Source organism: Anastrepha ludens, chromosome 3, assembly GCF_028408465.1.
Source record: "Anastrepha ludens isolate Willacy chromosome 3, idAnaLude1.1, whole genome shotgun sequence".
NCBI classification, from domain to species: Eukaryota; Metazoa; Arthropoda; class Insecta; order Diptera; family Tephritidae; genus Anastrepha; species Anastrepha ludens.
In genome coordinates this window covers 60255230-60278044 of record NC_071499.1, presented here as the reverse complement: position 1 = coordinate 60278044, position 22815 = coordinate 60255230, and the positions used below count along the sequence as shown (strand labels likewise).

The window sequence follows — 22815 nt, the reverse complement described above, 5'->3', positions numbered from 1 at the left end:
AGTTAAAATAGTATTCAGGATGTAAATAAAAAGGGTACTGCTTCCGAGAACACAACGGAGGGTGCTCCGATGCCGTAGAAAACCCACCGGACGGCGAGGTGGTATCGAACTCTGGAATGGTTAGCAAATTTTCGACGAATTACCCTCGAAGAGGCGACAGGGAAATACTCGTAGCTATCAGACGCTATATAAGATAGAGAATATAGGTATACATGCATACCCGGTGAGAGGAACTCCTAATAAACTGTGGTGTAGTACACTAATAGTGCAAGAGAGAAGTGGAGGGGTTTGTACTGATACCTGCCCAGCATATGAAGGCGGCTCCTTCGTAGTTCATCTGTATTTTTCCAGTCATCCACTTAGCCCTATTTGCACTACCGTCTCATACAATCACTTTCAAACCCATCAAGGAACTCTTCCCTGTTCTTAATACCCTAGGTGCAAGCAACACCATCTTGCTGGGCTCGATGCCAGGACATGACGGCAATAAACCGGCAGAAAGGTCTGGCAAAATTAGGTGCCGCATCAAAATTGCATGTACCAAAATCCTTCTTTGGGATTATCAAAGCTCAGTTGGAAGAAATTATCAACGGCTGAAGAAACACGCTATTCATACAACACAGGATGGAAAATTCAGGACAGATTCAGGCGCACAAAATGATTCCTCCTTTTAGAGAAGCATCAAGTAGACTCTTAAATATGAATAGAAAGGACTTACGAACTCCCACTAGATATTATATGGGGCATTGTTGTCTTGGTTTTCATTTCAAGAAACTGGGATTAATAGTCAGTTTTTTTGCCCACAGAATAATAAATCACCAGAGTACAGCCTCTGCGAATATGAGACTCTCACTAGACGAAAACTCACTCACCTAGGTGAAGTGGCTCTGTAGCCATTGCTAACATGCAATAAAAATCACGAGAAAGTGCGCATATTCATTAGAAAGCTTCAATTATAAGTTCGCGGTGAAGCGAACATCAGAGGTCACTATGCACTATGGCTTAGTCAAATAAATAAACAAATAATAAAGCGGTTTCAGCCGCACTAATCCTCTGTTTTGCGCACCTATTCCAAAGCCATCGATCACACAAGATCGAGTCTGCGAATGGAGCAAACAACCCAGCAATCTTCCAAAGACGAGAGCTTCATATCCGCAAGGTATTTTACCTTTAGTGGCCTCCTCACTTTAATGCTCAAGTCATTCCTTTCAGTTGCAGACAGACAAAAAGCAATGTTCGACATCCAACGTTCCTCTGGATATAAGGAGATCGTATTCCTGCTTTAATCTGTATCGATGTATTGGTGCGTGAGTACCATTCGGAAGTGCACCGGTTCAAATATCAGGGCATAAAACATCAAATGAAGAAAGAGTTTTTTCTCATAGCGGTCATCCGTCGGCGGACAACAGCAAACCTCCGAAGGTTCCTCTTATAAAATCATCTGCCGTTCAGAGTCGGCTCAAAAATGTAGGTTCCTTCCTTTCAAACACATCAACACGCAGACCACATATAGAAGAAGGAGCTCGGCCAAACTGCCAATAAATTTATAAATGGGCTCACCTGAAACTTCTCAAAAATAAATTACTATAAAGGTCAGGTAAACCACTAATCCACAGGATGCTAATAAGACCAGTAACAACAAATGGCTGCGAAGAATGGGTACTGACATCTAACATAAAGAACTACCGTCCGCGCGTAAAATCTTAAGAAGGATATTAGGATCAGTAAGGGAAGCTGATAGATCTTAAGGAATCAGATGCAATGATGAGATCGAAGAGCTGATATCTGGTCAAATCATTGTACATTTCGCTAAATCGTAACGACTGGAATGGTTTTGACACCTACTCAGGATGGACGACATCAGAATTACAAAAATACCTTCAACTCTATTATTATCTGTTAGTAAAAGTAGTAAAAGACCGCCAAGAAGTTGTAATCGCTATGATGATGATGATATGGGTCAATTGAAAATCCACATTCTGCTTACCCAACTTATATTCGAAGCTATCAGATGATACTTTCAACGTCCAACACCTCGGAGTCTTATTTGCGGGTGCCACCTTACTTTTGTTTTTCTCGCTAGTATATATGCGTATAGGCCCGGCATTAGATGCTCTGGATGCCACTTGATGTTTTCATCCAAGGAGAGTCCTTGAAGGCCATTTGCAGGCTGAAGCACAATGGAAATTGGTACGGCCCCTGTCCGGCATTGGACCTCAAATCCATGCCATCCAGAGTCGTGTTTGACAAGAAATGCAGTGTGGTGCTGCCAGAGGCTCAACTTTGGTCAAACTCTGAAAATGAGCACGGAAACACTCTTCTCGCACTTTCACGGATAGCTCCAACAGCGAGCACGGTTACGGCTCTGGAAATATGAGGAATCAAGCGGGGCAAAACTACACTTGGCTCTTGGAATACATGCATCTGTTTTTGAGGCGGAGATGTTTGCTGTTCCAGAAACGATGAACTTTGAATATGGAGAGGCAGATCTGTATGTGTCTTTAGCGACAGCAAAACTGCGCTCATGGCCTTAGACAGCCCTTCAAACACTTCGTAGTCGAGTACTATAAATCCAAGTTAAACTATGTCAGCAGACATAATACCCTGATGTTAATATGGGTCCTGGAACACGTGGGTATCGCGGGTAACGAGATATCTAACTCTTTAGCCAGAATGGGCTCTGAGGCCAACTTCCTTGGCCGGAAGCCCGTTCTGGCACTCTCTCCTGCAGCCATCAAAGCCACGGTTAGCAAACCAGTTACTCTAACCCACAAGCGAGCTTGGCAGGCTGAAAGAAGCTGCAGGTGGACAAAACTGTTGTTACCTGTCATGTCAGACTGAATGTCGCAGTTCCTCCTGTCACTAAGCAGAGGGGGCTGTAGGCAGCTGGTTGGACTGATGACAGGTCACTTTCTATGCGTAAAGCACATGGAAAAGGTGAGCATCTCAGATTGTGCACTCTGTCCAGCTTGTGAAGAGGAGGAAGAGACGACGGGTCACTTCCTTTACATCTACCCAGCCTTCGCTTGAATTAAGCTTGAGGTCTTTAGCACTGATGTGTTAAGAAGCAACCACCTTGGCTCCTTGGCACCGCAAGGTCTATTCAGATTTCTGCGGAGGTCTAGTAAATTTAAAGGAAATCTAAAAGGGAACCCGACTTAATTGTGTCTGAGTGCTGTACTTGCTAGTCTGTCCCGACATACAAAAAAATGCGTATGGGCAAAGTCTTCTGCTCACCAGTGCTGCTTCCTCCGATGTTGTTCGGCACATACTGCCTACTTTAATAGTGCAGCGTCGATACTTTTCGATCTCCCCTACTTAAGCTACTAAAAGATCAGACACATTGAATAAAAGAAGAGTAGAGCTTTTAATTTTAATAAATATTTTGTGATATTATTATTTATTTTCATTAAGTATTCATTTAAACTAAATCAATACGCACTTCACTAAATCAAGGTTTCATAAAATTAGCTTTGCTGCCCCCCTGGAAAGCAAACACACGCAAAACAATCGGAGAAATGTGTTTTGCTGGGAAATGCACTTTCCACAACAGCTGTAATTATTTAAAACGTTAAATTGAATAAACACCGGCGCATAATTAGCATAAAATTATTATGTAAACAAATTCGCTTGGCAAAGTGGCCGCCGTTCGACCATCGAAAATCCGAAAACAATCCAACATTATTAAAATTACAAAATAGGTGGCGGAAGGCGTATTAAAAATTCAAATAAATTTTCAAAGCGGCTTTGCCTATTAAATAAATGAGATTTCATGTACATTTACATACTCCTACATGCGTACGTATGTATGTATGCGTGTGCATAAGTTGGTGCTCATTGACCGGATGCTCACATCGACATGTATTTAAGTAGTTGTGTGTAAGTGGGTTGTGACAGTGTCGGTAAATATTGAATATTAAAATTTGTAAGTGAAAGCAGGGTGACCGAACAAAAGTTGACCTCGCCGTACGGTAGGGCGCCGTATGCTGCAGGTGAGGTTAGAAAATTTCACTATTACTTACATATTTGAATGCACCAAATGTATGCCAGCATTGAAAGTCGGTTCAAACCGGAAAATTAAATATTTGAAAATTTTTACTAATCAACGATAACGTGCCACCGGGCAACTTTTTCCGTTCGAAACCGCCAAAGAGTTGACCTACATAGCTTAATAATACTTTACCTTTTAGCTAAATGCATTCTTTATTTAGCTTAAAATAAAAACCAAAAAACAAACAAACAAAAAAACAGAAAAAAAAAATGGCCGGCTTTAATGAATGCAGAAAAATGTTTTCAACATTTAGTAACTTCAAACCTAAACTTTCCCTTGGATAAATTACGAAAATTGCACAAATTGGTTTGGTAAAAAAAATTACTGAAAAAAAAGAAAAAAAGGAAAAACAAAAAATAGTAATAATGAAGAAAAAACAAGTTCACGTGTTTGCACGAAATGTACAATGAGGATTTTTGCAACGAACTGCAAAGCGAGCGGGAAAAATGGTAAATGCGACTGGTTGGTCAACATTTGTTGCGCTTCCAGGCATTTGCGCGCAAAAACTTCGGCAAACAACCTAACTGACCAAGGCTACGCAGCTACTCATACAAAGGCGATTGCAACAGCAACAGCAAAAACGGCAACATTGACAACAATTACAGCAACAAAAGTCGAAGACTTGTAAAAATGCTTGTGTGTGAGTGAAAAGCATTAAATTGCAGTTTCCTTCGAATGGCACAAAGTTACCTTAATTTGGAACACCACCGATCCGCACATTCTAGTCCTGGACACTGTTGCCGTTGTGCGTATAAAGTCGGTCCAATTCATGCGACTTTTTCATATCTCATATTTAAAATTTTATATTATATTTATATGTATTTTCTCAATATTACCTTAAAATTGCCTGCAAATAAAGATAGAGGCAAAATTATGAGAGCACCAGATTTTGACAAATTTCGAAAAATTTTTAAATTTATTTTTAATTTTAATAATTTTTTATAGTAAATACAATTCACTCTATAACAAATACCGTATAAATCTATGGTTCAAACTTTACACAAGATTTGTTAAACTTCGGCAAATTTTCATAAAGGTTCAAACTCTTTAATCATAAAAAAATTGGCCATCTTTGGCCGCAAACCAATCATTGAGCCATTTTTTGGCTTCTTCGTAAGAATTGAAGCACTGCTCGAAAAGTGCGCGGCCCATCGATGCAAACAAATGATAATCGGAAGGTGCCAAATCTGGTGAGTAAGCCGCATGCACCAGCGATTCCCAATCGGACGTCTCCACCAATTCCCGGGTCGCTCTTGTTCGATGTGGCGGTGCATTGACACATTGTCAGTTCATGCGGCACCCATCTTCCGACCTTTAAAATCATGTCCATGTCTTTCAAACGTTTGGAAATGGTTTTTTGGTCACTCCATCATCTTCATCCAACATTGGTTGCAATTCGGCATCCTCAAACTTTTTCGGTGGCTGGCCGCGGTACTCGTTCTCCACGCTATAATCACCACTTCGGAATTTTTCAAATCACCTGAAGCACTGTGCTCTACTTAGAGCATGTCCACCATAAGCATTTGATGAGCTTGAGAAGCGTTTTTCTTCAATTGATAACAGAAAATTAACGATGTCCGCAAATCGTAGTTTGAAGGCACGAAATTCGGCATTTTTAAGAGCGACAAAAATGCATTGTTGTATGAATTGTCACAAACAAACAAACTTACTTTAGAAGTACATCATTTGCTCAAAAATCGGTACATCTAAAATAAACCCTACTCACCTCTATAGCTATTATTATGTATAATAAAAAAATACTGGCTTCTTTTAAATTAAAGTTTACAGAAATTGTTTGCCTGGCCGAGGGTCTTCAAAAAATTTAGGTCTTTCCTCTATCGCTTTCAAAAATTATTGCATATGTATGTGTATGACGACGTCGGAGAAAAGATGAATAATGGCAAAAAAATAACTTGTTGACGGTTTCTTATATTTTAAGACAATAAAAAGACAATACCACCAGTTCTAAGGGCAATTCTTTTGCAATTGTTTAAAGAAATAAAAAAAAAAATTTGGCATAATTTTTTTTTACGAAATTATGGTAAGACCGGCCATGCTCTGCTCAATAAATTTTAGACTAAAATATTTCCCTTTTCAAATATTTCTTTCATCTAAAATATGTTTCGAGTTTGAACTAAATCGGGTCATAGTTGATTGGCACATCCAGAATCTAACTATCCGCACCATTTGGTTGACACACACAAACTTGTTTAACGGTTATTTCCAGAATGATTATATGCGATTTAAGAACCTTATTAGGTTATTGACGTCTTAGTCAAACGAGACTCCCGCACAGTGGTTTGCCGAGGGTTGACATTCTCATCTGCCATAAGGCAAAATTGTTTATTTTTTCTATGTCACAACTGTGACAATGTGTGTTGTGAGGCATTCCCATTTTTGCTGTCTGTTTCCCGACAGAGCAAAAGCCAGTTATGACTGCCGTGAGTCACCAGGCGTCCCGTCGACTCGTTTCATGTTTATCAATGTTGGCGTTTATTTGAGGATGTAGGTTGGCTTCAACGTTTTGCCAAAATCGGATCATAGAGACGATATTTAGAAATATCTCGAGCACAGCGCCAACTATCAGAAAATACTACGAATATCTTCTAGTTGACTTAAAGACTAACTTATCCTGTGAGATTGAACTCAATTTCTTTTCTACTTTTGATTTCTTTTATAATTTGATTTAACAAAGTTACTGAACAAAAACTTCTTTTCCCGCCTTAAGAGTGGCCTAGTCCTTTTAGGATGAAATCTCGTAAAAACTTTACCATTTTCCTTGTGCATTCATGTAGGACCAGGCTAGTACAGAAGCCGTCAAGAAATGAATAGGAAGATTTGAAGACGTGCCAGAAAACTACTTCCTATTTAACTTCATTGCATTTCTTACTACAGGGTGCCATTGACAATAGGTTAGACGCCTTACTGCCAAACTAACGCAAATTCACTAACATGCAATGCATATACACACACAATATGCACACAAAATAGACATACAAACACGTCCATACATAAATGTACGCAGTTTCTTGGTTACAGTAACGCAAAGATATTCCCAAAAATAAAATGAAGCTTTAGAAAAGTTTTCATAGTTCTCGAAAAATGTTACGCTGCATGAAAACTTTTCAAACCCACGGGCAAGAAATTCTTGAGCTATACGCCTTGAAATGAAAGAAAACGTAAAGTTTTTTTTTTGGTTTTTCTATAACTTACTCCTCTATTCATTAAGAACTATTAGTAATAATTTTTTTACTTTTTCCAAACTTTTATATACGTATGTGTGTACGCATATACAAATGCAGTAATAAAGAAAGAAACCTTGAAAATACATTTCTCTTTCCTTTCATATTCTCTTTATAGCACAAAAAGAAGATTTCCAGTGCCCCTCCCACATTGGTAATGGCAATTACGCTGACCCAGTGACATGCAGGCGTTTCTATCAGGTATGTTTTGGAAGTCTTTTAAGAGCGTAGTCTGGGTGATATGTAAAAAAAACATCCATGTTTTTAATAGCAATGGAGTGCTTCTACGCATTAAGTATTTCGTAAGTATCTAAGAGGCATAAAGTGCTTCTAAGCATTTCCTTATGAATGCTTATGAACACAATGTGAGTATAAAGAGAAGTAAGTGGCGGCAGGCACATTCGGATTTATAAATTAAAAATTAGTTTAAAGACAACTTGCAGCATATGGATCAACTTAGTCCTAAACCATTATCATGCAGTGTTCACAAAATAAATACTTTTAATTTAATTCATTCAAACTTTGTTTAAAATTTATAACATTTTTTTTTGTTTTTAAAATTTTTAGAAAATTTTTGAGGATAGAGTTTTAAAGCTTATTAAATTTTAGTACAATAAAGTGCAAAGTTGTAGCTGCCAGAGCAGATTTTATTCGAAAATGCTATTCGTGAGAATGCTTGGGATTATCTTGATTAAATGTATTGGGAATTTGCAACATATTAGCCTAAAAATTAAGCCATTGTGCCACACCGAATCGAACCCTATCTCGGGGAGGAGCTCTTTACCTTAGGCTACGTAACTTAAAGTAATATACTATTTTAATGACACAGTCAGCCAGTTAGTACGTATATTAGAAACTTACTGAGAATAAAGAATTAAGCATTAATTCCGGGCTTTGGTACGTAACTCCGTCATCGGAAATGGCCGAATATTAGCTAAATATATCTAATTTTTTTTTCGTAAATCGTGTGGTGCTTAGGTTCCTTTTGCATTTACTACGGATTTCAATCACGAGATCAATTTTTTAAATCCCGAATATGCCGAGACTAGTAGAGTACAATCCATCAAATGTTATTAGTTCATTGGCTATATTTACATAATTAGATTGCAATTTTAGTGCTTATATAAATGCATATCGCTGTGGTTTTTGTAGCTGCTTACTAAGCCCTCCCAATACAGTATAGTCACCGATCGTCATCGTCTAACTCATTCAACGGTAGGTCCATTAAGCGTGCTGCTCCAAAGACTATTAGGTGAGTAACCCACTGAGGAGCTAAGTGAATAGATGATTAGTCTCGTGGCGTGTGCCCTCACATGCCGGACATATATTGAGTATGTCGGGGTCCATTCTGGATAAGTAGGAGTTGAACCTACTGCAATATTCAGAATGTAATTGAGTTAGAATTGCACGGGTCTCGTGAGGCAACCAAAGATCGTCTGCAATAAATAGTTGTTGGTCTCCGATAACGACATTCGGGGGTCGGGAAATTAGGAAGATGGTGAGAGTATCCCGATGAATATCGTTTAAAATCTGTCTATATACTGTCCGGTCCAGCAGTTGTAGTTGTGTTTTGTACTGGATCTCCAGTGTCGTTGGAGGTACCTCAGGCTCTAGCAAATGTCTACGACGCGACTGCTTCGGTAGGACCCAAGTAGTAGTTGCTTGCTGAGCATTTTTCTGTGCTCCTTAACCGTGAAAGAATCGTTTTGATGATATTGTAAGTGGAGCATCAGATCCATCTGACTGCAGGTCCGGTACTCTGTTCACTGCGCATCACTGTTGTCAGGAGACTGGACGGGCGCATCATAATTCAGAACCAGCCGGCCAGACCAGCTAGCGATTTGATGACCTTGTAGCGGTTTTGGGCCATAGTGGCAATCGCGGTTGTGTGCGCTGAAAAGATGGGCAAACTATCGAAGATGACGCCCAAGATTTTGAGGTTGTTAACGGGCCATACTTTGTTGTCATAGACTTTCACCTTTCGCTGTAGTTCGATCTCCTTTATCCAGGTGGTTAAGGGGATCGCCGAGGATTTAGTAGGGGAAATTAGGGGCTTCTGAGGTGCAGGAAGCGAGAAAAGCTGGCTATAGATGTATATAGATGTTTTGAACGTATGATAAACGCTAGGTCACTGCCATTGTCTCGCTCGCAATCATTTCAGTGCACATTTCGACCCTCTCTGGTAATCAGTTTATTATTTCGTCAACCTTATCGAGAGGCCGTTGCAGTTCAGTTATGGGATCTCAGATCCCGAATCCTCTGTTGTTATTTCCACGCAAGACTTCTTTTCCATTAATTGTCGGAGTGGCGAACACCTTGGTTATTTTGCCTTCAGCTGTTGCCCCTTCACTCGATCGTTTTCGCTTGCCTTGCGAAGAGTCTATTTTGACCTTCTCCCGATGTTCGGTAATGAAGGCTTCAGCCCACCCCTTGGAGTATGGCTATTCTTCAGCCAGATCCTCTACTCTGATGTCCTTGAGTATCTCCATGATCCTGAAGTTGGATCGCCGGGTACGATAGTACCTTTCTGAAGCACTTATTTACTTGCGGGGGTAGCTACTACCCGAGGTAGTGATAGTGTCAGAAAGGCAGGTACGAGGAACCATTGGCTGAACCATATGGACCAATGCTGCCGATGTTTCTATGGGTGTTTCTCCTCCCAGAGTTCCTGTGTCACCTGGAGTGACAGGGACAGCAATATCCGCTTGTCTTTTGACAGGGCAGATCTTGCTTCCAAAGAACTGTGTTGCGAGGGGAGGTATCCTGTTGGCACCAGACGTAGATGGAGTGTCGTTCCCAACTTGCCTTATGACAGAATTGGAATTGTTACTATGGTGACCAGTAAGAGGCCTCGCGCCGTTGAGGTAGTCACCGAAGGGACGGGCGGGAATCAGGCCCTGGCTTAGCCACATGCTTTACTCCGCTTATGTGAATGGTCTTTTTGTAGAAAGACCTGACCTTCTCGAGGAATTGGGTCTTGATTTTGATGTGCCTTCTTTATCCGACGCTAGGTTTCCTTTGTCCCATGTTCAAAATCGTCTACGCTGATTGGCGTGGCGAGCGTGGCGAACTAAGTTTTTTAGGGAGGAAAGAGGAGACGTCGACCAGGGCAGTTCCTTCTACCATGGCAAGGTCATTCTACCTCCTGAGGTGACTCAGTTTCTGGTGCACGCCGTTAGAAAACAGCCGGATACCCTTGGCTGCAAACCATCCATTGGACACAGTAACGCATAACAACCTGGATTAGAGGAGAGGGGGGCAAGGGATGGAAATGATGGGATTATGTACATTTACATGAATTGTTAGAAATTATATTTCTTTGCTAAAAGGTTTTTAATCAAAATATTTCATTTTGCTGAGTACAAATGTGGGTGTTACAAAGAACTTCAACAACATTCTAAATCTCCTCCTTTCGGAACAGTCTCAAAATTCTGGAACTACAAAATAAGATTCCGAAAATCCCAAAAATTGGCGTCACTCGTATGTACCTTTGTGACAATATTTTATAATAAGAAATTTCTTGCAAATAAACGTAACTATTTAACCTCAAATCAAATTATTGCTTACTCAGCCCGCATCTGCATACGAGTCGTAGGTATACGAACTAAAATTTCATTATAATTTCAGTGCGTCGATGGCTTCCCCTATCTGAATCGTTGTCCATCCGGACTCTTCTTTGACGATCTTCAAAAGTTTTGCACTTTCAAGGAAGAAGCGAAATGTGGCCCACTTCCTACAAGTAAGTACAACAAAAAACATAAAGCACATACATGAGCGACAAAGACACCAAGCAAAATACTGTATAAAATATTTACCAAACATATTACAATATTTTACAATATACTCGTATGTATGTACACACAAAACTGATCATAAATAATAAATTAGGGTTTAGAAATAGAGAAAATCGAATCAATCCGCTTTATGCACTCACAGATTTGTGCCAAGTAAAATATGTATATAAATAAATATGTATATATCTAATAATATGTGACATACATACGAGTATATATGCAGTGCATGAATATTTACTTATGTACTTGTCTGTATACCCAGAAGCTACGGCAAGTAAGAAATCCAAGAAAGTGTAAAAACAGCAGTAAAATCTGCAATAAATCATAATTGAGGCGACCAAGGTAGTCAGTGCAAAAGTGAGTCAGTATAAGTGTGTGTATGTATTCGCATTAACGACAAAAGAGCCTTATGCAGCAGCTGCTCTTTTAATATGCATACATGTAGAGCCATGTTAGCAAACAGACCCTACCCACACTCTCGCACTTGCGGCAAGCTGCAGCAACGTAACGTCTTACGAGTTGAAATATAATTTATTATACATTTAATATGAAATTGGAAATTGGCCTCAGAGCAAATGGAAATTCGATTAGAACTGCAGCAGGTAAGACAAACACGCTGTAAAAACACCAACAAAACATACGCATATGCATACATACACACCTTGGGATGTATGTATGTATGTGCGTAGTGACGAATTATTCCCTGGATGTGTGGTTGTATGTGTTAGAAAGACAAATTGACTTTTGTAGCAAGAAGTAGGTGAAGCAAACACAAGCACAAGAGTGGCATTACCTACACATATTCGTATATTCTTACATGCATAAAAGCTTGGTAACAGAGTACGTCAGAGCGTATACGCAATCCCCTTCTAAATGGTAGGCCGTCGAAGTGCTGAGGTTCATATTCTTATACATATAAAAATACAACACAAATCCTTACGCATGCGTGTGTGTGTGCGTGTCAATGGATGTGTGACCAAGTAGCTGAAACTGGCATTTAGAAGAGAAAGTCGTCGCAAGGGTTAAGTGCAGCAATCACTGTGGGCCAGTGTGTTGAATGAGTGGATTGTTCAGATGCTGGTATTTGCGAGGTTTAGGCCATAAGGACATTTGAAGGGTTGCCGGTAACGGCGCACTTTAGAGTAAATGTCGCATAATTCATTTAAAGCCGAAGCCACACCAAAATACACACAGCTGAGTTGATTTTATTGCCGTTGCACATACATACACACTCACAAAGAAGTCTCAATGCACACATACATGCACACATGCATACAAATACATACACTTATGTAACATACGCTCTCACAATGCACATCATATCATGTACTGGTACATGCTTACGAGCATCAACTGAAATTGCCATCCTGGATTTAGTACAAATCTTGTGTAGCTCAGCAAAGTCTGAAATGAAAATTTCCTCTAAAGGCGTTGCAATTGAGTCATAGAGCAAATGGGAAAATGGCAAGAAAGAGAAATGCAAAAATATATTATGGTGTCACGAAAAATGCAGCCAAGCATGCTGTTCGTGGCACATCGTTTAGAGGCGCAACCATGGTTAAGGTGTGCACACTGACACACTTACATACATTCACCAGCAAAGCCAAAAAATGTCAACTAAATGAGATGTCCAAAAAAAACCAGCAGCAAAAAAGAATAAGAATGAGGATAAAAGAAATAGTCAAACAGTATATGTAGCTCTCATTTTAAAATATCTTTCAACTCTTTTGAGTGCTTGCTATTTGATTGCTAAAGGAAGAATTCACCAAAGCGTGGATTTGAAGTCTTTACTGCAACGGGCATTGGACAATTTACACGTTGCCTTTATTATGATTATTGCGCTTACTACAACACTTTCTTGCTATGTCAGGCGAATTTTCAGCATGGCTTGTCGAAAAAATTTTGCTGGCATATGCAAAAATCCAAATTAGAACTCAAGCCAGAAGTTAGCAAAGACTGGAACTGAAAACGTAGGATTCACGTAGGTTGATAGGGTAATAAAATTGAGTAATAAAAAAAATTGTTATTCTCAACATTGTGTGTATGTGTGTGTGTAAATATCACTTTAGCGATCAAGAACAAAATTCAAAGCTTTACTTCTGCTTATGTGAAAGGCTTCAAGTCATTCGTTTCGCACACAAAGACGTAATTTCTTGAATATATGGTGAAATACTCCATGGAAGGTTAAGTTTAGGTATTGAAAGTATACTGGGGGCAAAAAGTAAGGTGAATTTATTTGTCAAACTTCGCGGGATTAAAATTTCGCTCTAGTTATTTTTTTCATGACTTGGCAGCACTGTTAATAACATCTGGGCCAACTTTCACGTGAATGTCATCATCAGTAATATATTTACGCTTGTGTTTACCAAACGACCAAGAGTGTATTTTTCGATTTTTACAATGTCTGATTTGATTGAGCAGAGAAGTGCCATCCAATTTTGTTTGCGGAATGAAATTTCGGCTGCGGAAACGTTTAGCATGTTGCAGAAGGCATTTGGTGATTCGACCATGTCGCAGAAAAATGTTTATAAGTGGTACAAAGACTTCAAAGAGGGTCGAGAACGTGTTGATGACTTGGAGCGCTCCGGACGACCATCGACGTCAACAGATGACCAACACGTCAATAAAGTGAAGGAGTTAGTGCTCAAAAATCGTCGGTTGACTGTTAAAGACCTTACTGATATGGTCGGAGGATCAGAAAGATCTGTGAAAACCATTTTGAAAGACCATTTGGGCCTACGAAAAGTCAAGTCTCGTTTGGTACCGAAAACTCTCAATTTTTTGGAAAAAAGTCGTCGCGTTGATGTGTGTGAAACAATGCTTTCAGACTATCAGGACAAGCTCAAATGCATCATTACGGGAGATGAGTCGTGGTTTTATGCTTACAACCCTGAAACAACCGACCAATCAAGCGAATATCGTGTTAAAGGCGAGGCCAGACCGAAAAGAGCACGTCAAAGTCGTTCAAAAATAAAGGTCATGATGACAGTTTTTTTCGATTTTCGTGGTGTGGCGCACTATGAATTCCTTCCACCTGGCCAAATTGTTAATAAGGAATATTATTTGAGCGTTATGCGTCGTTTACGTGAAGCAATTCGTCTAAAAAGACCAGAATTATGGGTCAACAACTCTTGGTTTTTGCATCACGATAATGCACTGTCTCTCACTGCACTCGTTCTTCGTGACCATTTCGCCAAAAATTCCACGCATATCGTTCCGCAACCACCGTATTCGCCTGATTTGGCTCCGTGTGACTTCTGGCTATTCCCAAAACTCAAGAGACCACTTCGGGAAACACGTTTCGAGTCGATTGAGGAGATAAAAGCTGAATCGAAGAAGGTGCTAATGGCTATACCGGAAATGGACTATTTGGCATGTTTCGGGGATTGGAAAAATCGTTGGCATAAGTGTATTTCATCGAGAGGAGATTATTTTGAAGGGGGTGAAATTGATTTACCAGAATAAATAGATTTTTCATTTTACAACCAAATTCATCTTAATTTTTGCCCACAATTGAAAATAGGGAAAAATTGAAAAAAGTACCAAATATTGTCAGAAAAAAAATTAAATGAAAATTAAAAATTAATAAAATTCAGTGGAATATATTTGTATAAGCAGCATTTCTGAAATTTGTTTAAATATTCTTGCAAAAAAATTTAAAATTTCTCGAATATTTTTGTTAAAATTTTGATGAGAATTTTTTGAATATTTTTTGTAGCTTCGACTTATATAAGTTTTGTAGTAGAATTCAGTAAATATTTTCATAATAAAATTACATATGCCTGTTAATAAGAACATATACCTTTAAGCCTGCTAATTTAATTGTGGCGCAAAATTAATCACCCAATTCTGATTTTTCGTAACTTTTTTTACTAAATAAGAATGAAAAAATGGTTTTGAGTGATGGAAATCTTTATTTTGATCTTTAGGCCCCCCATTTCTTGTCTGTTTGTATACTGCAGCTTCTAGTTCACAAGCGTCAAATATGACTAACTTTCGACGCCATTTGCAAAAATTATAAATCTTCCAATAGATGATTAACTTTGCGCCACCTTTTATCATCGATTTTTTGTTATATCATTATTCATTGCGTTCGGGAGCATAGGGCCTCCACAATACTTTTCTATCGTACATGGTTCTGGGCTGTTGTTTTTGTGCCGTCCCATGTGATGTCGGCATCTGCTAGCTCGCGCAACATCGACCTTCTCCAAGTTATATTTGGTCTATCTCTGCTCCCTCGAAGGTTCCAGTACAGTAAGATTCTCGTAATGCTATCTGATGGTTTTCTTAGCCTGTGTCCTATCTATCGCCACTTTTTGCGTTTGATTTGCCATAGGATGAACTCCACATTCGTTGACCTCCTCAGGGTGTCGTTACTGATGGCATTTGTTGACGAAAGATTGTAGTTCCTGTGTGATGGTGTTAGAGACCAGCCATTTTTCACTTCCAAACAACAATACGGACTTCACCCATGAGCTGAATATATGCGGTTCAGTGCGCGTTGGAGATTTGGGAACTCGCCCATACTTTGCTTTGTCTAGCCTGTAGACATCTTCAGCGGCGGAGCAGTCGTCTGCCGTGATAATGCAGCCAAGGTAGCCGAAGCTTTTGACAAATTCCACTGGCACCCGTCAACCATTATACATCGTGGTTTATTGTGGTTGGCTCTCATAGCCTTCGTCTTGGCGATGTTGACCTAAAGTCCGACAGTGCGTGCCAGCCTGACTAGTCTGTCCGACTTTGCTTGTATGTCAGTGAGTTTAAGAGAGGAGAAGAATCTCATAGGCGAAGTCCAGGTGCTCGAAAACTTTTGTCCGGTGAAACTTTATACGATACTTTTTTTGGCAGGGTCAATTGGCTCATAACGTCGTCTAGCACGAAGGCAAAAAGAAGGAGCGATAGGAGATAACCTTGCTTTACGCCAGCGTTGTTGGTGAATGAGTCGCTGATGTTACCGTTGCGTAGCACTGCCAGTTCGTAGTTATAGTAGATATTATAGATTTGTGTTATAAATTCACGACTTGACCAAACTGCAAGAAAAAATTTCATAACCCTATTCGGTGTACATTTTGTAAACAAATCATATGGTTTTCTAAGGTGTTATAAAACTTCATTTTTTGGCAAACTTCTATCGCACAACACAAATTTATGGATTCTTTTTTAAGAGCTATTTTTTAAAGAGCTAGTTTTTCAAAAAACACATCTGAAATTCAGAAAAATGTATGAAATTTTTATTTAAATCGATAGTACAGTCCATATAATTTAATGTTTGAAGATTATTTCATGCAAATGTTGACCGCGACTGCGCTTCAAATGGCCCATCCGCTTAGTCCAATTTTGGCATACTCTTTCAAATGTTTCGGCCGGTATCTCACATATAAATGCTTTAATCTTCCAATGCGTTAATTGAAGCAGGCTTGTCTGAATAGACATGAGCTTTAACATAGCCCCACAAAAAATAATCTAAAGGCGTTATATCGTTCGATCTGGGCGGCCAATTGACAAATCCCGAACGTGAAATAAAATGTTCACCGAACTCGTCTCTCAACAAGTCCATTGTTACGCGTGCTGTGTGGTATGTGGCACCGTCTTGCTGAAAGCACATGTCATGCAAGTCAAGCTCTTGCATTTTGGGCAAAAAAAAGTTGGATATCATTTCACGGTAGCGCTCACCATTCACAGTTACGTTACGATTCGTAGCATCTTTGAGGAAGTACGGTTCAAGACGATTTTGTAAGACGATTCATGGTTAAATTATAGACCAAACTGAAGATGTTTGACAGTGAAACAAAACGAAACGTGCGTCAGCTGTTTAAATCAACTGTTTAAAAAGATAATAGCTAAAAAATCACCCGTTACATACAAAATTTGTGCATCCCTTCGTTCTTATTACTATTACTCAAATGTAAGATTTTTTTTTTTTTTGATATCAGAAACTAAAAAGTTTTTTCGTTGTCTGACTAGAGGCATTAAATCAAAGTATTTGTGATGTGTATGTAATTAAGTTCAAGTAAAGCATACAAGTATCTTATAATCCAATAGCACCAATAAAGCATGAAGAATTTGCAGACGAAACAGCTGACTAATTTGTGCGAATGAAGCAAATTTTTCTTTCTATTCACGCCTCTCGTCTCTACTACGCAGCTCACTCATATAACTTTGCGCGCGAAATTTGTAAAATTATGCAAAACCTCTAAAATTACTTTCCCCGCAACGTCACACCAAGAATTTGCTAAAAAGTTTGTAAACTGTTTTCAATTTCACAATTCAGTGAGCAAACACCTCACGCATTAAAATTTCGAACTAGAGGAAACTTAGTGCACTCGATCTAATTCAGCAGACACAAAGTTACGTATATCCCACTCTAAAGACTAAATTTATAAACTCATGCAAATTTGTTTCAGACTCACATGACTTTGTGGTTTTTATGAGCTTAAAAAATAACAAATGATTGAACATTTAAAAAAAATGTAAAAAGTGAGGAAAAGAAAATTACTTTTGAGTATTTGATGATAAGTATTGAACGTAGAGGTTTTGTTAGAACAAGAAGGAAGAAAATGATGGTGCATAATAAAGAACACATCGACTTGATGGTTAGTTATATGAAACATATGTAGGTCTTAGGTTAGGTTAGAGTTTTTCGCTATTCAAATCTGTTTAGTTGTCATAGTAGAATTATTTATTATTACATATACTTATACTAGATCAAAAAACCTTTTTGTCTCACCAAAGAAATGTAGATCTTGAAGATCAAGATTTTGCTGAACATATAGTACAGCTTTCTCAGCTCAGATCAGACATGCAACGACCTTGTAAAGAACTCTCGCACTGCTGAACACAAATCTAAAGAAAACAAAATATTTAGCGATAAATGCGAAAAACGAATCATTCAATATTGTACAGAATAGCATTGACAAAGTGAATTTCTTTCATTGCCTTGGAAGCCAATTGCAATGCAAAATTGATGTTTTTGTAAGGGAGCAGAAAGAAAGCTGCAAGTCTCCGACCAGTGTGTCTGTCCAAACAAATCAGCAAGCATACCAAACTTCGAATCTTTAGTTGAAATGTTAAGTCAGTCCTTCTCTATTCAGGTGAGAGAGAAACCATTCAAAAGCTGCAAGTGTTTGGAAATCGCAGCTTGAGGTACATCCTGCGCATTTGGTACCCAGACAATTGTATACCGAACGCCGACTTACCCCGACGATGCCACGGAAATCACTCGCGTAAGATATCAGGGAGTGAAAGTGGAGGTGACTCGGCCAAACACTACACCCGGGAGGCACGGAGATCAGCTGACAAGTACTAGACTATAATCCCGAAGATCAGCGAAACCGAAGCCGACCTAGGAACGCATGTCACCATTGCATCGAAAGTGAAATAAAAGCTGTGAACAAAAATCTGACGTAGCAGCAAATAAAAGCAAAATCAGGGAACCGAACTTAGTGGAAAAATTTTGCTTTGGCCCTATGCTCCGCAACGGTACTCGAGGAAATATGATGATAAATGAAATGTAACCCATAAAATATAAAAGTAAAAATTTAATGTTGCATAAAAAATGTTTAAAATGTTAGTATCGCCCTGAATACTCTTTTATTTGGTTGGTAAAATGACAAAAAGTGTCTTGGATAGCTTGGTCTCCTTCACTAATCCTTTATCAATCTTCAAAGTATAAAAAATGCTTGGTAAATTATAGTTATGTATAAAACGACTCAATGGCGCATTTGAGGTGTTGAACGCTCGACCATAACAATCTGTCTGGGTTCAACTAAACTTGTTGACTATTGGTTGAACCATTTTTAGTAGTAAATGAGTTCTGCTGATTATTTCTCATGCCAGTAAGTGCTCAAATTACCATATTCATGTTTTCAACATTATTGGATTCATCCAATCTGAATCTCTCAACTGGTTTGGGAAATACCAGTTAGTATATAAATAGCGCACACTGCTTTCATACTTTTCAACCACGATCTTAAGAGCTAACTTCCTCCTAAAGGCTCCGAACCACGAGACTTTTTTAAAGAAAATTTTCTGGGCTATTAATCTCAGATAAATAAACTTGTAATAAACGGGTCATCCCTCATCTCTACTTTCCTCTCTCTCCTTCTTATCCTCGCCTCACTCTTCTCCTAAGCTTTTCAGGCAAACTATACCTATTACATATTTGCAATACATTGAGAATGATGAGCGCATAGTCGCTTGTGTGACAGTTTGCTTATGGTGGAATAATATTACTTTCACTAGCACAAGATTTTTCACAACTGCAGTTTTACATGTTGCATATTAAAGATGTAAAACGAGTATATTTGTGAAAATATGCCGATGTATCCCTGCAGAGAAAAATACCAGTTGTGAACTACCAGTTAGTGTTTTAAATTTTTTCCACGTTGAGAAATTATGTTTTTGACACAGTGTTGCCCTTCGAAATTTCAATTGTCCAGCGAAATAACAGTTAAAATATCAGTGCATGCCAACCAAAAAATGATCATTTCGCTATTGATAGTATTCTTGTCAATGATGGACTAGTATAATATCTTCTATCTAATGCCAATATCTATACTTGAATATTTCCATATTAGTTTGCCTTTTCCCTGCATGTACACAATAAATATGTCTTTATGTACGTGCACTCCTTTCAGATGCCTACTGCTCCACCAACATTTAAAATTTGTTTACAATATGTTTCTCATGTCAGTACTTCAGCATTTTTAATCTCACTAAAATGGCTTGCCTTTCCTTTACACTTTAGTTGAGCACACACATACAAACACGCATGTTATATACATATTATATAATCGAATGTTATAATAGGAAATTCGTTCTGTATACTCGAGTATATCCCTTTAGCTAAATGTGCCGATGATTGCTAGAGTTATCACTTGTCAACTGCTGACTTTTAGGCCTCATCAAGGATTTATGTTTGTTGTACCGTATTAAGAATTTCATTGCTTTTGCCAACACACATACAAATATACATTTGCTTCTAAGCTAGTAAAGTGCAATATCTAAATGTGTGCGCACGTAAGCATTGTTGAGATACATCTATGTATTTTGCAAGCCCTCGTATTTTGTAAATTGTCTCAATGTGCTAGAAATCCGTTTTCACTACCATACATCTAATTCCTGGATTGACTAACAGTTTATGACTTCAATTTCATTACAAACAGTCGTTAGGCTATACCGTAAACAGTGCTTGTTGTTGCGTTATAAGGTGGACAGGAGAAGTGAATGGAAAGGAATTTTAAGAAAGTGTTCTGCAAATATAATATTAACAGCCGAATAATACGTAAATTGAATGCTAAACTGAAGAGTAAATATTTAAAAATTTGAAAGGGGTTTTATTAAGTTTGGAATTGCTTGGATGTTTCAGGCGAGCAAATCAACTCTTAAGAAGGTAGAATAGCGACACAATTTTTCTTATTAGTATGTACAACATTGAACGAGTATACATCTGCAAGTCTTTCTGACAAAAGTTAGAATAATATCTCTACAAAGGTGGCGCAAAATTAGTCAGATTTTTTAATTTTTGCAATTGGCGTCTCATGTCACTCATATTGTAAACTACACAGCTGCAGTTTACAAACAGACAATCAAGAGTGCTCCCTAAAGGTCACAGTTTTCCTTTACTAAAAACTTTTTTTTCCAGCGTGTTACCACCTGTTTGTACTAAAAACTAATAACTTATTAAAAAATATTCATAAGTATTTAAGTACTACAGCATGGATATCAAGGTAGATATTTTTAGTAAAAAATAATTGTAAAGATATTTTTTATGGCGTTGCCACCTAAATTGTTTCGGAAAAATAGCAATTTATCAATTTTTTTGAAAATTAAGGTGAATGTATCAAATGAATGATGCTTAAATAAGTTTCAATACAAAAATATTTTTAACTGGTATTGCCACCAACATTTTTTTTTAAATTAAGATATGAGATTTTCAAAAGAGCGTCACTAAAAAACTACTTCCTCGTTTCAAAATAATTGTATGCCGACTCACTGTAAATGCTTTGCGTGTAATACTCATTTTCGCAGCGTGCTGCCACCCGTTTTTAATAAAAAAACAGTTAATTCGTAAAAAATGGGCTTAAGTATTACAGCATGAGTATCAGGGAAATTGGTTTTAGGAAAAATGTATTCCGAAATTAATTGTTCTCATAGCGTTGCCGCTTAAATTTTATTGCAAAAATAGCAATTTATCAATTTACATAAACGTTAATAAAAATCAAATGAATGATGTTTAAACAAGTTTTAATACAAAAATATTTTTAACTGGCGTTGCCACCAATTTTTTTGGTAATCAGCGGATTGATTTACTCGAAAGAGCATAACTAAAAAAATGCTCTCCTAATTTGAACATTTTTTAAAGTGTTTGATAGCCGATGTATTGTAAATGCTTTGCATGTAATACTCATCTTCGCATCGTGTTGCCACCTTTTTGTATTAAAATATTATAATTTATTAAAAAATAGGCAAAAGTATACAGAAAACCGATTTCCAAAAAAAAAAATTCTTAGCGTTGCCACCTAAATTTTTTTGCAAAAATATTTATTGTTCACACATTTGAGAATATTACTGTAAAGGTATCAAATGATGTTCAAACAAATTTTAATAACACAATATTTTTAACTGGCGTTGCCACCAATTTTTTTTGTAAAAAATCAAGGAATCGAGAGCTTCGAAAGAGCATGACTTAAAACTACTTCTCCGATTTAAAGTTTTTTTGAAAACCTATGTACCGTAATTGTGCGTAACATATATCAGCAGCGTGCTACCAGCTGTTTATATTACTAAATTATTGTTTATTAGAAAAAATGGGCTTAAGTCTTCAGAAAACTCTGTTCCAAAAAAAATTTATTTTTATAGCGTTGCCACCTAATGTGAAATTATACATTTTCTTTAAAGTGAAGCTTTTCTCAATTTCACAAACTCCAACCGTTTTCTCCTTAATTGGGTACGTATGAAGGCTGCCGTAGCCGTATGGGTTGGTGCGTGACTGCTATTGGGTAGTTTTCGCGTACCAAATCTCGGACATGAAATACCAAACGATATAAAAAGTTATTTTTTCGGTATTTCTGTCATGAAAAGGCTCGTCATCAAGCGCAAAACTGTAGTTCACTCCAATTGTGAAAAACATCACATATAGAAGAACATTTTACTACGCATTTCCCCATCACCTAGAAAGTTTCGACATGCTAGGTGGATTTTATGTAAAAAATAATAATAATTGAGCGTACAATCATTTTACTGCAAATTATTCCAAAATCTTTAAAAAAGATATAAATTGGAATAAAAAAATGGCTCATGTCAATTGGTGTAAAAAAATGTGGAAGAAATTCAAGCGCGGTGGTTCAAAGAACGTCTATGTCATCAAAATAGGTAACGAATCTTAGATATATGCATATGAGTCAAAAACAAAACAATAATCGACAGTAGTGGTGTTCCAAGACGAGCTTAATCCATCAAAAATTGCTCAAACAAATGATGGGCTGTTTTTCACAAAACCTAGTCATGTCGTAACTGTACCACTAGAGAAACTTAAGGCAGTAATTTCTAAATGGTATACCTTTTGTTCACCAGTAGTTTTCGGAGAATTTCGGAAAACCAACCACTGAGGGCAAATCATCCTTCACTAAAACATAGCGAGCCGTCCCGTATAGACTCACACAAGAGAATTTTTGAGCACATAAAAGATCGAATTAATGGGTCATCTATCTTACAGCCTTGGTTTGGC

General features: G+C 37.9%; 1 protein-coding gene across 1 annotated transcript in view; it reads left to right on the top strand.

Moving 5' to 3' along the window:
• The window catches only part of LOC128858062 (chitin deacetylase 1), a 145769-nt gene that overhangs the window by 30407 nt on the left and 92547 nt on the right, over positions 1-22815 (top strand). The window contains exons 2-3 of the mRNA XM_054093996.1: positions 7412-7494; positions 10921-11032. Of these exons, the coding sequence (XP_053949971.1) occupies positions 7412-7494; positions 10921-11032 (195 nt within the window). The remainder of the gene's footprint in view (positions 1-7411; positions 7495-10920; positions 11033-22815) is intronic.